Source organism: Chelmon rostratus, chromosome 12 (genome assembly GCF_017976325.1).
Source record: "Chelmon rostratus isolate fCheRos1 chromosome 12, fCheRos1.pri, whole genome shotgun sequence".
In the NCBI taxonomy this organism is placed as follows: Eukaryota; Metazoa; Chordata; class Actinopteri; order Chaetodontiformes; family Chaetodontidae; genus Chelmon; species Chelmon rostratus.
The window spans coordinates 533,686-553,400 of NC_055669.1; the positions used below are offsets into that span (position 1 = coordinate 533,686).

General features: G+C 41.6%; 1 protein-coding gene across 1 annotated transcript in view; it reads right to left on the minus strand.

The window, feature by feature from the left end:
• Positions 1-525: 525 nt before the first annotated feature.
• The window catches only part of LOC121614466 (junctophilin-1-like), a 51,449-nt gene continuing 32,259 nt past the window's right edge, over positions 526-19,715 (minus strand). The window contains exons 3-7 of the mRNA XM_041948327.1: positions 19,582-19,700; positions 11,086-11,355; positions 7,776-8,206; positions 5,468-5,559; positions 526-1,412 (exon numbers count right to left, since the gene is read on the minus strand). Coding sequence (XP_041804261.1) covers positions 5,479-5,559; positions 7,776-8,206; positions 11,086-11,355; positions 19,582-19,700 — 901 coding nt within the window. The 3' untranslated portion in view covers positions 526-1,412; positions 5,468-5,478. The remainder of the gene's footprint in view (positions 1,413-5,467; positions 5,560-7,775; positions 8,207-11,085; positions 11,356-19,581; positions 19,701-19,715) is intronic.

Here is a 19,715-nt window from a genome sequence, read left to right on the forward strand (position 1 = left end):
GGAATAATACCAAACCAAAATTGCACAAAACTTGAGTTTTAGTTGAGGTTAAGTTTTCCAAATGTAACCTTCATCCATCATTTCATTTAGGAATAAAACCTCTCTGATTGTCTACTTGCACCTGATGTGGTAGGCTATATAAAACAGCAACGCTGAGACCCACAGAAACAGATATGAACAGATCAATAGTCAGACTGATATAAATAGAGCAACTCTCCCAGGACATGGCAGAGGGAAAATCAGCTGAGTGCTTCACATTCCTGCCTGGGCCCTTCTCACCCACCACCACGTCACTGTGTAAAATAGTAAGGCAGCTGTTGGCTTCCATCAGCTCAAAGTGCATCTACGAACATTTCCAGTCCACCACCGGCCCACCCACCCACCCACACACACACACACACACACACACACACACACACACACACACACACACACACACACACACACACAGTAGAAACAGACGTGTGTGTAAAATACACTGAGATATGGACAAGCTTGGTTTCCATCCAAACAGGTTGTGTTCTTTACCACTGCGAAAACTTCTTGCCCACTTGAGGCAGAATATTTTTTTGTAGTCAATTTGTTTTGTAGGATATGGCAGCAGGAAAGGCATTGACTGATAAAATAAAGGCTTTGTCTGACTGACCTGGTGACACAGTTCAATGAAAGTGCACTGCAGTTAAAAAAAGCTGATTGCCACATCCTACAAATGAGTTCTAAATATTGTAAGTAGCCTATCTGATGGCGGTTAAATTTCATGAAAGCATGGCACACTGAACTGAAGAGCATTAATTTCTTATCAAATACTAATCATTACTCAACAGTATGTTCTTCTGGTGGATCATTTCGGAAACAAAATCTCAGTTCCAGCTGGAAGATGCACAAGCTTTTTGTTGCAGCATTCAAAACTTTCAAATTTGCTGAACAGTTGGATGGAACTGGAGCTACAAACAGACACACACACACACACACATAACAGGCATTTATGGGCAGCATAGATGCCAGGCCTCACACTCGCTCACATTCACTCTGCTGTCCAGGCCACTTGATATTTGTAGCCCTGATAGACGGGCTCAGGGGCCCCTTTCCACCAACGACTGCTTGCTTCAGCTGTCACTGCACTCTTGAGTGGAGTCACAAATCATCACCGGTCGAATCAGGTTGGACTCAGACATCAAGGGTTGGGGGGTGGGGGGTTACGGTGGAGGTTTCATCTTTCTCTCTCTCTGCTTTTCTCCCCCTCTCTCCCATGTGTTTTTTCTTCCACTTCTTCTTCTCCTCCTCCTCCTTCATTTGTCTATTTTCAGTCCTCCGTTTTGCCTGTCTTTGCCATTCTGACTGGCGCCATTTTTAAAAAGGCCCCTTTGGCTGGTGGAGAGTAACCACTTGGGAGTGTAGTTTGGATGAGTCCACTGCAGGGTAAGAAAAGTTGGTGATTAGGGATAGAATGACATTATGCTGAATGACATTCAGGGACTGTATTTGAAGCCATATTGCAACAATGCATATATATTAAAGTAACATAATTTGAAAACAGAAACATAAATCTTTAGATACAAAAGCTAGATTTTTGAAATCTAGCTTTTGCTATAACTCCTTTTAGGTTGTTTCATGGACGATGGATGGATGAAAATCATTTCAGGTGACTGCCTCATGAAGCTGATTGAGAGAATGCCAAAAATGCAAAGCTGTCATCAAAGCAAACTTTGACGTGTCTAAAATATAATGGTTTGTTTAACCCTTTTTTGTTTACTACATAGTGGGTTTTCCCACAGTCCAAAAACATGCAGAGAGTAATTGATGATTCTAAATTGTCTGTAGGTGTGAATGAGAGGTGTGCTTGTTTGTTTGTGGCTATGTGTGACCCTGCAGAGGATTAAGCGGTGTATAGATAGATTTGATGTCTTGTATCTACAACGTAGAAAGTAATACTTTGTACAATGTAGAAAGTAATACAAATAAAGAAAAACCACTGAGTGAGAAGGTGTGTCCAAACTTTTGACTGGTAGTGTATGTCAAAAGGATTAGCAAATTATCACGTTCTGTTTCTGTTTTGCACAGCGTCCCAACCAAAGTAAGGTCAATATTCTCCAGAAAAATGAAGAAAGTTACATGATGGAAGCTGTTATTTGTCTTTTATTACATATGTCTAAGAGGAGTCAGGTGGTCCCCTCTTTGATCAAAATTAAAACAGCACAAACCATGATGAAGACACTTGTAGTGTACCCTACATTAGATCTCTACATATTGGAAACAGCTAGATAGGGTTACTGACTGATATCACACTTTTACTTGAAATTTTATCCCTGCTCTGATTTGTTTGAGACAGTATAACCAGTGTGGTTTCATTACAGGTATAAGCAAGGATGGATTCTCTGGTGGAGACATTTTGGCCTAAAGTTCCTATGTAACCCTCTGTGGCAAACCCACATTAGGATGAGATAAGATAAGATAGAATAAGACTTATTTATCCCATGCTGGGGAAATCAAATTGCTACAGCAACAGAACAAACAAGGAGAGGCTAAAAACAGAACAAGTGAACAAAATAGGCAATACAAAAAGATACAAAATAAAATCAACAATAGATGAAAAGATATGAAACAAAAATCAACTATAGAAGGCTATGTACATTATACTGTATATTGAACATATACAATAAATCTTTCCAAAAATAGACTGTACTTGAGTTATTGCACAGTGAAGGAATATTTATATATTACACAGGACAAGTTACAAAGATTTAGTGATGCTAGTTTATGATGTCATAAATAATGGAGTAGTTATATAGGTATATGTTAAATGACTGTGTAGTTAAACAGTCTGACAGCTGTTGGAATGAAGGACCTGCGATAGCGTTCCTTCCTACACAGTGGATGCAGCAGTGTGTTGCTGAAGAGGCTGCTTAAGACCCCCATTGTCTCATGCAGGGGGTGAGAGGGGTTTTTCCATGATTGATGTCAGCTTGGCTAACATCCTCCTATCACCCACCTCCTCGATGGTGTCCAGAAGGCAGTCCAGCACTGAACCAGCTCTCCTGACCAGTTTGTTCAATGTTTTTCTGTCCCTCTCAAAGCTTCCACAGCCCCAGCAGACCACTGCGTAGAAGACTGCAAATGCCACCACACGCACAATCCGACAGAACTCAGTCTTCTCAGCAGATGAAGATGACTTAAGCTCCTCTTGTACAGGACATCTATGTTGTTTTTCCAAGTCCAGTTTGTGGTTGAAGTGAACACCCAGGTATTTGTACTCATCTCTATGCCCAAACCATAGATGTTCATCGGTGTAGTCTGTGGCACCTTCCTGTGGAAGTCTATCACCATCTACTTTGTCTTGCTGGCATTTATATGCAGGTGGTTCAGTTCACACAATTCAAGAAAGTTAGTGACGACATCCCTGTATTCCAGTTTGTTCCTCAGAGAACTTCTGGAGGTGGCAGCTGTCAGTGTTGCATCTGAAGTCCGGTGTGTCGAGGATGAAGAGGAAAGGAGGGAGCACAATACCCTGCGGAGCCGATGTGCTGCAAACTACCACATCAGACACACAGTTGCAAATCCTCACATACTGTGGTCTGTTGGTGAGGTAGCTGATGCAGCCATGTGGCAGTCTACTCCAGCTCCTTCCAGGGTAACTGGAATTTACTGGAGAATCCAAAAACATCTGGGGGGTGGCTCTTTGGGGGGTGGGTATATGTAGATTTTGGTGTGGTGAGGTGGCAAGAGGAGGGTGCTGTTGGTGTCAGTAACGCCTTGTGGTCTGGGCTCTGGTGCGTGGAGGAGGGAAAGGGGGTAAAATCAAATCTGTTGATAGATAGATTCAGTTCCTTCTTCTTATTTCCGCAGGGATCTGCGGTCTTTCCACTGGGAGTACCTTTGTTCTGCACGGTGCTAACAGCTGTTCCCGGGTTTAAACAATGGAGCAAATATTGGAGAAATATTGATACCTAAGAAGTTAATCTCATCAGTGTCAGTGAGCCAATGAGCATGCAACATACTTTTAAACAAGATCCAAAAATGATGCTGGTGATTGGCTGTCTAATGTCTAATGGCATGTAAAAAAAAAGCTCTATTTATTTATTTTTACCGCCAGTTGCTTATCTGTACATACTACGTAAACATTCTGCTCCTTGCTAACTAAGCAGTGCAGCGACCTTGCATCTGCATCTGTCAGTTAATCCATTCACCACATCATCCACCAGGACATCCTCTCCTTACCACAGTGAAGATGGATAACCTGCCACCAAGGCAGGAATTTCAAACAGCAAACGTGGTGTTGCTTACAGACTGACAGGTAATGACATGTTGGATGATTGTCAGACCCAGGCGATCCTTTCTTTAGCACAGTCTACAATGGCATATTGCTGTCCTCTACTGTTTGTTGCCAGAGTTCCTTCTTCATTTTGATCCAGTTATCCAGGTTAAGTGTAGGTGAAAGAGAAAAAACAGTTTCTCCTGCTGCTTCCAGGTCTTTGAACAGCTTCCACCTTTGAAGTAAATAATTGTACAGTAATATGTACTGTAATTTTATTTTTGATTAAATGGAATTTATAAAATTGGTATCAAAAAATGATTTCAGGAATCGGTATCAAAATCTACTTATCAGTGCTGATACCTACAATTTTTAAACAATGCCCAGTCCTAGGCAAGGCCAAAAGTCCATTCTTTTTATGATATATAAATCGGCTAGTGCAACCACTATGTATGTCTAGATATATTTCCAAACTAAAAGAATTATGCAAAAATATAGTTGTACTTAGCTGAAGCCTCATCATCTCAGATGTGCATCTAGTATGTTTCTAAACTGGACACATTTCATGTTCATTTGTGAAAACCAGAAATGTCATTTCCATGGCCACATCTTAGTTTGAGAAAACTGCTACAATTGTACGGATTGTCCAATGAAACCACTGTCCCTGATTGGTCCATAAAGACTGCTTTCTGTATGAAGTTTGAGCAACTACATGTGTCAACAACCTCAGAGGATTAATGGTACCCATGATTGTGGATTGTGATATGAACTCACTTCATTTCTACAATTGGCTATGTTTTGTCCCTACTGAACTTGCTACCATCTACTGGATTTCAAAATGCGAGGGCACTTGGCCTTGGCAGAATAAATGCCAATCTCGCAATGTTAATAAGTGAAAAAATAATTTGTATTTCTGTTCAGTGGTGTGGATCTGCTCCAAAATTTAATGAGTTCTTTCTTGACCCATGCTACACCCTTCAATCAAATTTCATGAAAATTGGGCTAGTCGTTTTTCCATAATCCTCCTGAAAAACGAACAAACCAGCTAACAAACATAACCTCCTTGGCAGAGGTAATTATACCAAAGAATACAAGTAAAATGTTTCAAACATGCAATTGATTTTGATGTATTTTAAATTACCCAGATCGTTTTGTGTAATTTACACATATATATATACACATTCTTTCTGGAACTAACCAGTTCAAATAAATTCTTACCTGAGATTTGGTCAGGTCAGGAAATGGACAAAAATGATTGCTAGACCTACGTTCAACAGCATCACTAGAACCACCAAGATAGAGTTAGGCCCCTGTGAAAACACAAGAAAAATAATGCTGTATTATATGTTCCTATTATACTTGAATTTACAGTAGGGCACACAAATTCAGTGTACTGTATGTCTGATCCCCATAAACAGCTGCTTGCATCAGATAAGCACTTATAAATTGACTCTACTAGCCCATTACCATGGTGACAGCAGCACATGCAGATGTGGCCAGTAACTTTCTAAAACTTTGCTACATATTTATTTTGTTATTTTTCACCTTTATTATTGAAGCATGTACTGCTTGTAATAGAAATACACTGATCAACGTCAGAAAGGGAAGGACAGGGATTGCATGAAGATCTTGGGACGATCGCTGCCCACAACATCCTCAAAACACCCAGCCAGACCAGCTGGACCAAATGCCGACGCAAGTGGTGTGATCATCCAAGAAGGAGAGGGAGGAGAGATTTTTAATGTTAAGACTTTGACCACATTATTTCCCCAGAGAATTTACCACTGTTACTACTGCTGATGTTACTACCAGATGCAAATTTAGGGCCCAATGATTTCCGTGATGCAGAAAACACAGACAGCATCCCAGGAATTTCACAAATTGTAAATACAATTTATAAAAAGGGTTCATAAAGCATTTATTTTAAGGATAAGGGTTTAGGCTTTTCACAGCGTCTCAGAGAAATGAACAGAAGAATAAATAAATTGCTTAGCTTTGGTGTCACACCCACACGCACACAGGAAGTGCCCTTTGCCTGTCTGTTGTTGGTTTTAGATGGATAAATTAGTCTTTTTGGGGAAGCTTTTATGGTACCCTGAGTAAATTAATGAGTTGTCTTCAATTTGAGTACCGTTATCTTAGGTTGATCCATCTCTCTTCTGCTCGACTAAGTGTGCATGGAGGTTATAAGCACGGCCCTTGGTTAAACACAGATAGCAGAGTAGGAGGAGAAACAGTAGGAGAAACTAGAATGATAGAAACCGACTCAATCCTACATCACAGGCTACAAAAGCAGGAGGGCCCACATCATGTGTGTGGCACAAAAGTCGTCATTAACCCCCACCATCAGAGGAAGGGATGGAAATATCTTACACTTCTTCATAAACTTGAAGCTCAATGATGAATTAATAACAACTCCAAACATACCACGTGGTACATGGACGATTGCACTTATTTATATTTTGAGGTTTCTGCCAAATACTGATGAGATGCCTAATCCTAACCCTTGTCTAACTCTGAGAATGAATCAATTTACATTTACTAATTAACCTACATTATTGGTCAGGCAACTTTTCCAAAACACATCTGTGTTAGATGTGTTTCCTTACACTGTAGGTAGAGCCCAGAGTGATAAAATCTTAATCTTTAAGTCATAAAGTTTTGAGAGGAGTACTGCTCATATTTGCGAAACTGTCACTGATAAATAAATAAATAAATAAATAAATAAATAGTGGGGACAAGCTTGCAGTGATCGAAAAAGACCATCATTAAGAGTCATTACAGCTTGACATGCTAAACTGAAAGAGCAGCAAGGACAAATGCACTTTGATAAACAGTCTTCAGAGGAGCTTGGATGTCCAACAAGCAGCTTTTCACATTACCACATTCTAACAGAGACAGTGTTATGCAGGCATAACACTGCACATGCATATATGTGTTAAATAACTGCACTTAGACCACCAGCAAAGGCCTGTAATTTAATTTATAGAAAGTAATTTAAATGTAGCCCAAGGCAAAATATTGGTTGGCCATTAGATATTTTCCTCAAATCTTTCACCCTTATTTACAACAATTTAAGAGATTTCTTAATATATTTATTATATATGCATCAAATTCCTGAAGACCTTCAGAATACAGCCAAAGTTTTAGATTTCAATCCATATACAGTTAAACATGGCCAAACGAGGCGCCAACACCGCAAGGTTAGGCAGTCTGCTTCCTGTGTGGCTTGACTGAAAGACCTTGGCAATCATGCTATTAGGGGCCCAGAGTATGGACCTTCTAATGCTAATCACAAATTACATTAGTTGACTTTAATGAGTGGTCCCCCTAGACAGGAGCATTCATCCATGAACTTAAGCCCTCCCTCTTCTCTAAAAAACAAGCTGGAGACTGCATGGCATTAATGCTGGCATTACTATTACGAGGAATGTGCGTTTCATTCCCACTGGGGCTCAGCAATTTACATTCAAAACTGCAAATTAGAATCAAAATCAAACATGTCTGGTAACTTTATCTAACTCACCGACTCCTCCTCCACAATTTCAGGAGCTATTTCCACACTGGCTTTCTTGGTTTCTGCAAGGCTCTTTGGTTTGGTTGATTCCTGTCTTTTTGGCTTGGAAGGCTCTGATGCCTTGGTGCCCTCTTTTGGTGGAACTGCTGAAGGGCTAGGCGCTGGTAGCAGTTTTAGTGCTGGCACCTGAATCTGTTTGGCAGGTGGTGGTAAGCGTGCAAGGCTTGATGGGTGAAGATCGTCTTCCACACCAATTGGTTCCTCAGGTGGTGGAATCTTGACATCTGCCTTGACATAGTAACCGTGGTACTGGGAGTGAATCTGCCCATTGCTGGGGTAACTGCTGACTGTCATGGCAACAGCTGGCTTGACTACTGGAATAGCTTCCTGTTGCCTCACTTCCTGTTTGAGAGAAAGTTTTGATGCTGCCTTTGTTATGCCTGCCGAGTACAAGAAAGGAGAAGAGAAAGGGTTAGCTAAAGAATACATATATTGGTTGGAGGCTGTTGGTGGATCATCAAACCTTCATTTTACCTCGAACTCAAAAATCGTTGAGGGAGGACCCTCATTTAAATTATACAAAATATAATTTAAAAATTAAACTATTAATTAAACAAGTATAGAAATACAATTCAGAAAATATACAAGACACAAAAAACAATTCAATTAAAACAGGAGACAAACAGAAGCTGAATGGTTTTTGATCATGGATTAAATTCACCAAAACAGAACTGAAGTATTAATTTTTAGGATGCTTTGTAAAAAGTCCCAGGTAGTTGGGGAAGTGTAACTAAAAGCAGGTCTTGTAAGTTCAGCGCAAAATCAATGACTGGCGTTCAAGAGTGAGGTTGATGTGGTCCAGGGGAACAAACTAGCATAGATGTCCTGTAAGATGGCAACTTCCCGATAGGGGACTTATAGATAAACATAAACATATGCCTATCACATCTCACAGACAGAGAAGACCAACCGACTTTTTCATATAAGGTGCAATGATGAGTGATAAAAAGACCACCAGTAATAAACTTGAACTTGAACTTGAACTGAATGATAAACAGCATCCAATGGTGGAGGGAGGAGTAGAGGCAGAGGCATGCCTATAAATCCCATTAGCATAATTCATAATGACGAGAAAGACATATTGGACAGTCCGTTTCCAATGAACCATAGGATATTTTCATTTCTGTATTAAAAAAATTGTATATGATAACATGATATTTCTATATGATATTTAAGTGTGAGTTTACGATCTATCCAAATACCACGGTGCTTATATTTTTTAACTCTCTCAATGTTGGATCCTTCTACATTGGCACCATTATTTCTAGCTCTCGAGAATATCATAAACTTAATTTTATGTGCATTCAAAGATCATTAAGTGCAGCTGGGAGAAAATTAAGGGAATGTTGCCAGTTTTCCACAGCAAGGTGAGCACAGTCGGCATTACAGTGCAATGCTGTATCATCAATGTAGAAATGTGCATGGCAGTTAGGGGAACACCCTTAGTTATCTGTTTAGTAGTAGTAATAGTTCACTGACCGCCGCCAGTAATACTGGAACTATGCACAGGCTCTTGAACTAAAACCAACAGTACTCAAAATATGTAAAAGCAAGTATTGATCCACAGTGTTGAATGCCTTGGAGAGGTCCACAAAAATGGCAGCACAATGCTTTTTCTTATCCAAGGCATTGACAATGTCATTCACAACCAAAGTGATAGAAGAAACAGTGCTATGCATAGACCTGTTCCACCATACGGTCAACAGACTAGGCATCATCTGAAGGAGGTCAACAAATCCCAGTTACAACAAACAAACTGTTAAACCCACAATTCAACTTAAGGGTAAGGGATTCAAAGTATTTGGGCACTGTCAACATCATGCAGAACAGAAACAGAAACAAAAACAAGATTTAACGTAAATGGCCACCTCAGAATTGCTCATGTATTTTTTTGACAAGATCGAACTGTATTGGTCTGACAAGGAGGAGAATTGTAGGGAGTAACCGAGCTAGGAGAAGCAGCAGACACAGATCCACGTATGTGAGGGGGATAGGAGACCAGACAACAGTTAGTTAAATTCAGAGGCTACTAAACAGAGATTACATGAGTTTGTGGTTCATAACAAATTCCGAGACAGATTTATTAGCTGGCAGATACAGATGAATTTGAGATTGCCAAACCAAGGAACAGGCGTCAATACATTGCATCCTAACATCAAGGACAGTGTCTATGAAGATTTTAATTTGGAGATTTTTGAGTGTCTCCAACTGCTGCTGTTTGAATTCATTAGAGCCAGTTTGAGTTATAGATGCAGTGGGATGAGTGTGACAAATATTTGGGAACCATGAATTTATGTAGGATACCTGGGCACCAGGGTAGCAGAAGGTTTCAGCCCTTGGGATGGACAAGTCAGATCATGGATGAGCCAACAACAATACACAAGGCAGAGGAGGCAGCCAGGGATGTCTTGGCAATGGGACTCTGACAAACCTCCAGCCCAGCAGAAACACACCAGGATGTAGACTGGGCTGCTTGATCCATGTTGTGCTGCGGACGCGTCGTGAAATTAGCTGGAGACCAAAACGGGTCCTCCTCTTTATTGCATGTCAGGCAAAACATCGACCAATTGCTGGTTAGGTCAGCATGTTACATGGTAATTTGCTGCCGTTGGAGTGTGTGTGTGTACGGATGAGGCATTAATTGTAAAGCACTTTGCATAGAAGTGCTACATACATGCAGTCCATGTATTGTACCTGGATCCCTTTTATAGTAAGTGATCTGATCATATTAGCAATATAAAGCACAGTTAACTGTGATCCATTTCAACCAACAAACACTAGCTGTTAACGCTGCCCCATTGGGCTACATCTTAACACTTTTTGTGTTTCACTATAATGCAAACCAGAGCAAAAACAGCACAAAAAAAAAAAAACAGCGGCCAGATGTTTCACTTAATAATTATATACACTAACAGAGTGTGACAGGGAACAAACTGATAACTGACTATTCCACAGAATTATCTCTACAGTTGTTACTGCTGCTAAAATATCTGCTGCTGCTCAGCATTTTGGAGCTACAATTATTGCTGCTGTCAAACATTTATTCAGCCAAACTTCCAAACCAGCACTCATGTCTGGGCTTGATTCTACAAAAGTTATTTAACACATGGTTGCTGTGCAGAACAAGTGCAAGGCATCGATACCAACTGTCAATGTGTTTCACATTGTCTGTTGATAGTGTTAATTCTAGAACCAACAACCGTTATTGATGGATAAGAAAGACATGCTGATCAGATTACCTGTAACCCAAGATCCTTACCTGTTGTCAAAGTATCAACTGTTGGGGTTTTGCTCTCTTTCCCAACAGGAGCAACAGGGGTGGGAGTTTTACTGATGAAAAAGGTCTTTTTAACAGTAGTGGGTGAAGGAGTGGGGCTGGGAACTGGGCTCTGAGATGGAGACTGGGTGGGTGTTGTGCCTTTCCGGTAGAAATGAGGGCTCCCTGATGGAGATTTCTCCTTTTTCTCCTCCACAGGAACGTCCTTCACCTCTACTGGCTCATGATACTTCTGCCGTATATAGTCAGGGCCTGAAATGAAGCAAATGTTGAGCAAAACTACACATAAAAAATAAACCAAAGAAAGTCAATAGCCCTGCAAATAATAATGCTAGTTTATTACCATTTGGGTATTATATACATAGTTCTGTCCATTATGTCCATCAGTTATGATAATATTGCACTCATCAAAGTAATCGCTGAGACTGGGAACAAAGCAACATTGTGACAACAAAGTCAGACAATCAAGAAACCTTTTCAGTCTGACAATTAGACAGGTTGCAAACAAAGCAGCAGTTTAGCCAGATTATATATACCACTTTATTTCATGGTCAAGTGAACACACTTGAAATGTCAGCAATAATCCCACATTGAGTGTACACAACTGCAGTACAATAGGTCAAAGCTGAATTGGGAGGTTCTGTCCATATGCTGTGACGAACGTTCACATCAGTTTGGCAGTTTTGGCACTTCATTTTGAAAGCTGTAAATGAATATTAGGATTTGTACGTGTTTTACACTTTAACCATCACCTGTCAACCAATGAGAATAAGTATTAGTAAGCGGAACATGAGTAAAATTTCCTGGTATATGCAACCAAAAGCATAGACATATATATTGAGGCATTTCTTGAAAACTAGTTGAGAAGTTCTACTATGTTGTTTTTTCTTTATTTTACTACTGTCTATTTCAAACGTAAATACTTAATAATACAATATTATTATACAGCAGTCCAGCCTGCTGGAGATAAAAACATGTATTAACTTTTCCGTGTCTGCCTGCATTTCCAACCAAGGAGGAGCGCACCAGCCTGGACTCATTTAATCAGCTGATAAAATAAGATAAGATAAGATACACTTTATTAATCCTCAGCTGGGATGTAGTTCGGTTGTTACAAGCTGCAGGTAATGGCAGTTGGAAAAAAAATAGCAGTACAAGATAATAAAATACAAAATACAACATAAAAGCTGACTACATATATGTACAATTATACAAAGGGCTTATGTCAGAAAACATATGTAATATATATATATATATATATATATATATTGTTGCAAAGAACTGTAAGAAAAATTGGCATAAAAATATACTGCAAGAATTCTGTTGAATTTCACAGACTTTATACAGATTGCACATGGAATAGATAAAGTGACTCCAGCATTAATGATATGGCACAGAAATAAACATAGATAGACAGATAGATAGATAGATAGATAGATAGATAGATAGATAGATAGATAGATAGATAGATAGATAGATAGATAGACTTTTCTTATCCCAAGCTGGGAAATGGCAGTGCAGCAGCAGCATTACACACAGTGAAATAGGTGAAAAATTCTGAAATACGACTATAAAGAGCAAACTATACATCATAAAATATCAAAATAGCGAGCAGTGATAGAGGGGGTGCTGATCATTGTCCATGATGGATAACAGTTTATTCAGTGTCCTCCTCTCCACCAAAATCTGATAAGACTCAAGTCTGAGTCCAAGTACAGAGCCAGCCTTCTTGATGATTTTATCAAGTCTGTTGGTGTCGCTGGCTCTGATGCTGCTGCTCCAACATACAACAGCAAAGAAGATGGCACTGGCAACAACAGACTGGTAGAAGATCTCCAACATTTTGCTGCACACGTTGAAGGATCTCAGTTTCCTCGGGAAGTAGAGTCTGCTCATCCCCTTCTTGTACACAGTCTGTGTTGGATTTCCAGTCCAGTCTGTTGTCGATCACCACTCCAAGGTATTTGTAGTCCTCCACCTCCTCCACCACCTCCCCTTTGATCTGTAGTGGCTGTGAAGGCGTCTTCTTCCTCCTGAAGTCGATCACCATCTCTCTGGTTTTGCTGATATTCAGCCTCAGGTGGTTTTGTTCAGACCACTCGACAAAGTTGTCTATCAGCGTCCTGTACTCCCCCTCCTCTCCCTCTCTTATACACCCGACAACAGCTCAGTCATCAGAGAACTTCTGCAGGTGACATGACTCAGAGTTGTACTTAAAGTCAGTGGTGTATAAGGTGAAGAGGAAGGGAGAAAGCACAGTCCCCTGTGGAGCTCCTGTATCACTGACCACCACATCAGACAGCCCGCTGCCAGACGGACAAACTGTGGCCGGCCTGTCAAGTAGTCAGTAATCCAGGAGATCACTGCGTCGTTAACACCCATCCCCTGCAGCTTCTCACCCAATAGCAGAGGTTGAATGGTGTTGAAGGCACTGGAGAAATCAAAGAATGTGATTCTTACAGTGCCTCCACCATCAAGATGCATATGGGCTCATTGCAGCAGGTAAATGACAGCGTCATCGACTCCTAAATGGGGCTGATAGGCAAACTGCAGGGGGTCCAGGAATGTCTTCACCTGTGGACTCAGCTGGGCTAGGACCAGTCTCTCCAGGACTCTCATCACATGGGATGTGAGGGCGACTGGTCTGTAGTCAGCTGGGTCAGATGGCCTCGGCTTCTTGGGGACTGGAACCAGGCAGGACGTCTTCCACAGCTTTGGGACTTTCTCCTGACTCAGGCTCAGGTTGAACAGATGTTCCACTACAGGAGACAGCTGGCTAGCGCAGGTCTTCAGGATCCTAGGTGTGATGCCATCAGGGCCTGCTGCCTTTCGCTGATTGAGTATTTCCAGCTGCCTCTTTACCTGGCCTGAAGTCACAGTTGGGTGGTTAATGCTGGTGTCCTCAGTGGAGGAAGGGAAGGAGGAGGAGAAGGAGGGGGGGCAGATGGAAGGTGATGTGCGGGAGAATGCAGGGGGGTGGTGCTAGCCATTTGGGACAGTGTGGGTGTGTGGGTGGCAGGGGGCGTCTGAGAGGTGGCAGGAGGTGAGCTAAACCTGTTAAAAAACTGGTTCAACTGGTTTGCTCTGTCCAGGCTCCCTGATGTCTGCCTGTCCTTCCCCTTCATCCCTGTGATGTGCTTCATTCCTGTCCAATGAGAGTGGAAAAGAGCGGTATTGCAAGGTACTAGGTGTCTGATAGATCATACATCACTGCGAAACACAGTCTGAGTATAAAAAAACAGTGCCAAGTTGAGTTGAGCACTCTGACAGCTGTTGGTATGAAGGACCTGCGGTAGTCATCCTTCTTACATGGGGGATGCAGCAGTCTGTTACATAAAGGAGCTGCTGAAGGCCCCCACTGTGTCGTGAAGAGGGTGGGAGGGGTTGTCAGTGATAGATGTCAACTTGGCGAACATCCTCCTTTCACCTACAACCTCAGTGGTGTCTAGTGGTCAGTCCACAACAGAGCCAGCTCTCCTGACCAGTTTGTTCAGTCTCTTTCAGTCCCCCTCAGAGCTTCCACAGCCCCAGCAGACCACTGCGTAAAAGATCGCAGATGCAACCACAGAGTCATTAAAAGTCCTCAGTAATGTCGTACTCACTCCAAATGACCTCAGTCTTCTCAGTAGATGGAGACGTCTTTGGCCCCTAATATACAGCAGGGGTCTCAAACTCAATTTACCTGGGGGCCACTGGAGGCAGAGTCTGGGTGAGGCTGGGCTGCATAGGGGATTCCACAAAAAAACACACACAAAAAAAATCCTCAAACGTCCACAAACAGTTTTGATGACTTCTGAACATGAAGTGTCCTGAACATGAATGCTTCTTGTGCACCGCAACTTTCTCTTTCTTTCTGCTCAAAGACATGTCGGGATGTGCTCAACAAAGAAATACTGCGTCTCCTACTGATCCCTGAATACGACCGAACAGGTAGCAGCTCATGTCTCTTGTGCAGTGCTGCTCCTTAACACTGATATGTGTTGGATTACACCATCTCTTGTTCACAAACATTGCTTTGCCTCCACCCTTCCTCTAACCACACTCCATCGCTTGCCTGTCCGCTCTCAGCAGATGAAAATTGTCCAAAGCGACATGCGTGTCCGGCGTGAGTTCGTTCAGCCACTTCTCTGTGAAACACATGACGCTACACTCCCAATACTCTCGCTGGTTAGGGCCGTTAGCTCTTAGAGATCTTACATTCGCCACAATAAGAGACGGTATGGATGGTTTATACCATCTTCTCTTGTCCTGGCACTTAGCTCCAGCCCTGTCCCCTTGTCCGTCTCTGTATCTCGGGGTCTCTCCGGTCTTTCCGCTGGGAGTACGCTGGTGTTGCACAGCACTAACAGCTGGTCCCGAGTGTAAACAATGAAGTGGGAAGTGTTATTTCTGACTTTCCCAGACTTTCAGAATTTCAGACACAGTTCACTGCAGCAGTGGTCATGTAGTGATTAATCTGGCACCAAACAATGGACCACAAATCCTTAGTAAATATATCCCTATTTATCTTGCTGTTCAGTTTTCAATTAGTTCTAATACTTGAAAAAAGATGCAGTTTGACCATCAGACAAGCACTGCTGTTGGAGCATGCTGGCACTTTAATGTTTCTGAAACTATTGGCTAGCTGAATCTGCTGCAATAATGCGTGTGATGTGTAGACTGGTGGCGAAGAGACAGCTGAGTCATTAGTTACCAAAGGAGTTTCGCTAAGGCAGAACTGCTTTCACTCTGTGCATAAGGGAAGGAAAGTTAAGTGTTTCAGTAAAACAAACATCCCATTAGCACAGGAATGTCAAACTCAAATACCCAGTGGGCCTAAACTGAAAACTGGGACAAAGTTGCGGGCCAGGTTTCATATTTATTGAAAAAAAGCACGTTTTCCCTTCTTTTTAGATATAATAATGAACCTTTTCACATGGGAACAAACTTACGTTTTACTTAAACACTGAATCAGGAACAAGCAAAGCTTAATACTATAGCTAGGCTGAATCAGATGTGTCGGTGCTCTCATCCACAGCAAGCAAGAATGCAACAAAATCTTTTCCCTTTTCCATCAGCTGTTCATGTAGATTGGTGGCAAGCTCACATGTATGATAAGCAATGGAGTTTCTGTTCAAGCTCACATTTAAGAATGCTTGCCTTTTATCAGGGCACACAACGTCGCAAACTTTGATCATGCAGTTTTTGACATACTCTCCCTCAGTAAAAGGGTTGGGCTGATTTAGCGATCTCTGATGCCAGAATAAAGCTAGCCTTTACAGCGGCTTCACTTTGTGATGTGGCCTTTGTAAACATAATCTGTCGTGAAACCAAACTTCTTTTCATCTCCTCTACCTTCTGGTGCATCTGCTTTATGTCTAGGTCCTTGTGCTCCCTTGTCATGGTGTTTCGTTTCACAGTGTTCTTCTTATGTTATATTCTTTTGTTACAGCCACGTTGGCTCCAAATACAAGACTAACAGGTCTGTGCTTTACGGTCATTTACAGATATTCTGTCTCCCACCTGTCTAGAAATCTCCTGTTTTTCGTCTTCCATTTTTTGGGAGGGGTCTCTTACATCTGCCCGAGATCACTGGTAGCATGAGGTTGCGAATGAATGAAAACAGAGGAGAGGATGCAGGTCTTGACACGCCAAGGCACTAGCAGAGCATTCTGGGATTTGTAGTATTAGCAGTGCATGTGTACCCAGTGGGCCAGTTCAAATAGAAATTTGATATTATCTCGCAGTCCAAATATAATTACACCAGAGTTTGACATATATGCATTAGCAGGTGGCATTTAAAAGTGATATTTCACTGGCAGACACTGTTCTTCGTGCTCTTGTTCTTGAGCTTCAGCAATAGCTAACTGATGTCCTCCTAAAACGTTTTAGTTTAACAGCTGTTATTTTTCCCAGCCTGTCTCTTTATTTAATTTGTTCCAATGTTCACTTTTGAATGGCAATACACAAAAATTGTTGTTTAACTGAGACAGTTGACACGATTTCAAAAGAAAGTGACTCTTATTTAGAGACAATGTCCTCTTCCATACAAACCACTCAAGTAAATTGTATGGTAATTTCAATGTAGTCCTCCAATGAGGCAGTCGATGTAAGATTAGATTAGATTAGATTAGATAGACTTTATTCATCTCACACTGGAGAAATTTACTTTTACAGAAGCTCTTCAGAACACATAAGGGGTGGTGCAAACAATTAACTAACAGTGCAACCCACAAAAACAATTTACTTTACATATATATAAATACATACATATACATATACACATACAGCCGTCCTCAAAATTATTCATACCCTTGCTAATTCTTGTGAGTTTTTAATTTAGTGAGAAATATTACATTTTTTTTAAGTTTGTGTATCAGTTATATGTGAGCAACAATTGAACGAATGACAACAATATAAAATTTAAGAAAATATTCATTTCAGGGGTATTTTATTGATGGATTCCCAAAAAATGCCATGTTCAAAATTATTCATACCCCTGACAGTGTTTCAACAAAAATGTACCAAATGTGGTAATCTTTGTCCAGTAGTTACTTTAAGGTGTCACAATGGAATAAAACCCTTTAACATTGTTGATCAAATGTTAAACACTGATTTAAAAACAAAAAAAAAAACATTCTTGTATGTGCCTACAGTGAAGGAAAGGGTTATAAGGTCATTTCCAAGCAGTATGATGTCCCTGTGTCAACCGTCCAGAGCATCATCAACAAGCACAAGAAGTTCAACCCTGTTAGAAACCTCAGTGGGCGTGGCAGAAAGCATAAGGTGTCCTCTAAACTTGCCAGGAAAATCTGCCAAGAGGTCAACAACAACCCAGAGACCACAACCAAGGCCCTAATTGAAATGCTTGACCAGGCAGGGACACAGGTGTCACGGTCCACCATCGAGGGAGTTTTGCACAGAGAAGGTCTCCATGGACGTACACCTCTGAAGACACTGTTGCTCAGGAAGAAACATCTGGAAGCTCGCCTGGCCTTTTCTAGACACATCTGAAGCAAGATCCCAGCTTTTGGTCAACCATCCTGTGGTCTGACGAGACAAAGTTGGAGTTATTTGTCCATATGGATACTCAGTATGTCTGGAGAAAGAAAGGAGAAGCCTACAGACCGAAAGAACACTGTGCCCACTGTCAAGTATGGTGGTGGGAACATAATGCTATGGGGATGTTTCTCCTCCAGTGGCACAGGGAATCTCGTCAAGGTCCAAGGAACCATGAAAAAGGAGGATTACATTAGGATCCTTGATGATAATGTGAAGGAATCTGCTGAGAAACTCCAGCTTGGCCACAACTGGACGTTCCAGCAAGACAATGATCCTAAACACACTGCCAAGGTAGTGAAGAAATGGTTCAAAGACAATGATGTCAACGTCCTAGAATGGCCAAGTCAAAGTCCTGACCTGAACCCCATTGAAAACTTGTGGCATCACTTGAAGACTAGAGTGATGGCTGGGAAACCGACCAATCTCACCCAGCTTGAGGCTTATGCCAAGGAAGAGTGGGCCAACATCCCACAGGAGACATGCAGGAAGCTTGTGGACATGTACAAGAATCGTCTAGAAGCAGTCATAAAGAACAAAGGCTATGCGATTGACTATTAAAGAAAGACAAAGGACGAGAGTATGAATAAATTTGAACATGGCATTTTTTGGGAATCCATCAATAAAATACCTCTGAAATAAAGATTTTTTTGAATTTTGTATTGTTGTCATGGGCTGCACGGTGGCTCGGTGGATAGCAGCGTCACCTCACAGCTAGAAGATCCCACCTGGGATCTTTCTGTGTGGAGTTTGCATGTTCTCCCTGTGCAGCGTGGGTTTTCACCGGGTTCTCCGGCTTCTTCCCACAGTCCAAAAACATGCTGAGGTTAATTGTTAACTCTAAATTGTCCGTAGGTGTGAATGAGCGGTGTGTGTTGTTTGTCTGTATATGTAGCCCTGTGGTAGGCTGGCGACCCCTGCCTTCGCCCGAGAGACGGCTGGGATAGGCTCCAGCCCCCCCGTGACCCTGCAAAGGATTCAGCGGTGTATAGATAATGGATGGATGGATTGTTGTCATTCTTTCAATTGTTGGTCACTTATAACTGGTACACAAACTTGAAAAATTGCATTCATTTCATCACTAAATTAAAAACTCACAAGAATTATCAAGGGTATTAATAATTTTGAGGACGGCTGTACATACACACACACACACACACACACATATATATTTAAAGGTATTCTATGTAGAGTAAGTTTAAGGAGAAAGCCAGTCCAGTAGTGGATCTGGAGTAGCAGTGGAGTGTTTTACATTACACAACACAGAGGGCAGTCATTTCTACAGCCTACTTATGACCACAGAGTTACAGTTATTAGTGTTTGGCAAAATAAAGGCAAATATTTTTTTTGTGTCTTGAGTATTTGATTCCACCTACTTTTTCTAGTTTACAGCTATCTTCTCAACTCTGTGTTGTTGTACTGTTGGCGCTGTTACAGTACCTGGCTGATGGAAGGTTGGGGAGAGCTCTCTGGCCACAGCTCTGGCGATATCTGAATCCTGACTGGCTGACTGCGCAGCCTGGTCGGCAGCCTCTGCTTTGACCCTGGCATGGGACGTCCTGCAAAAATCCACA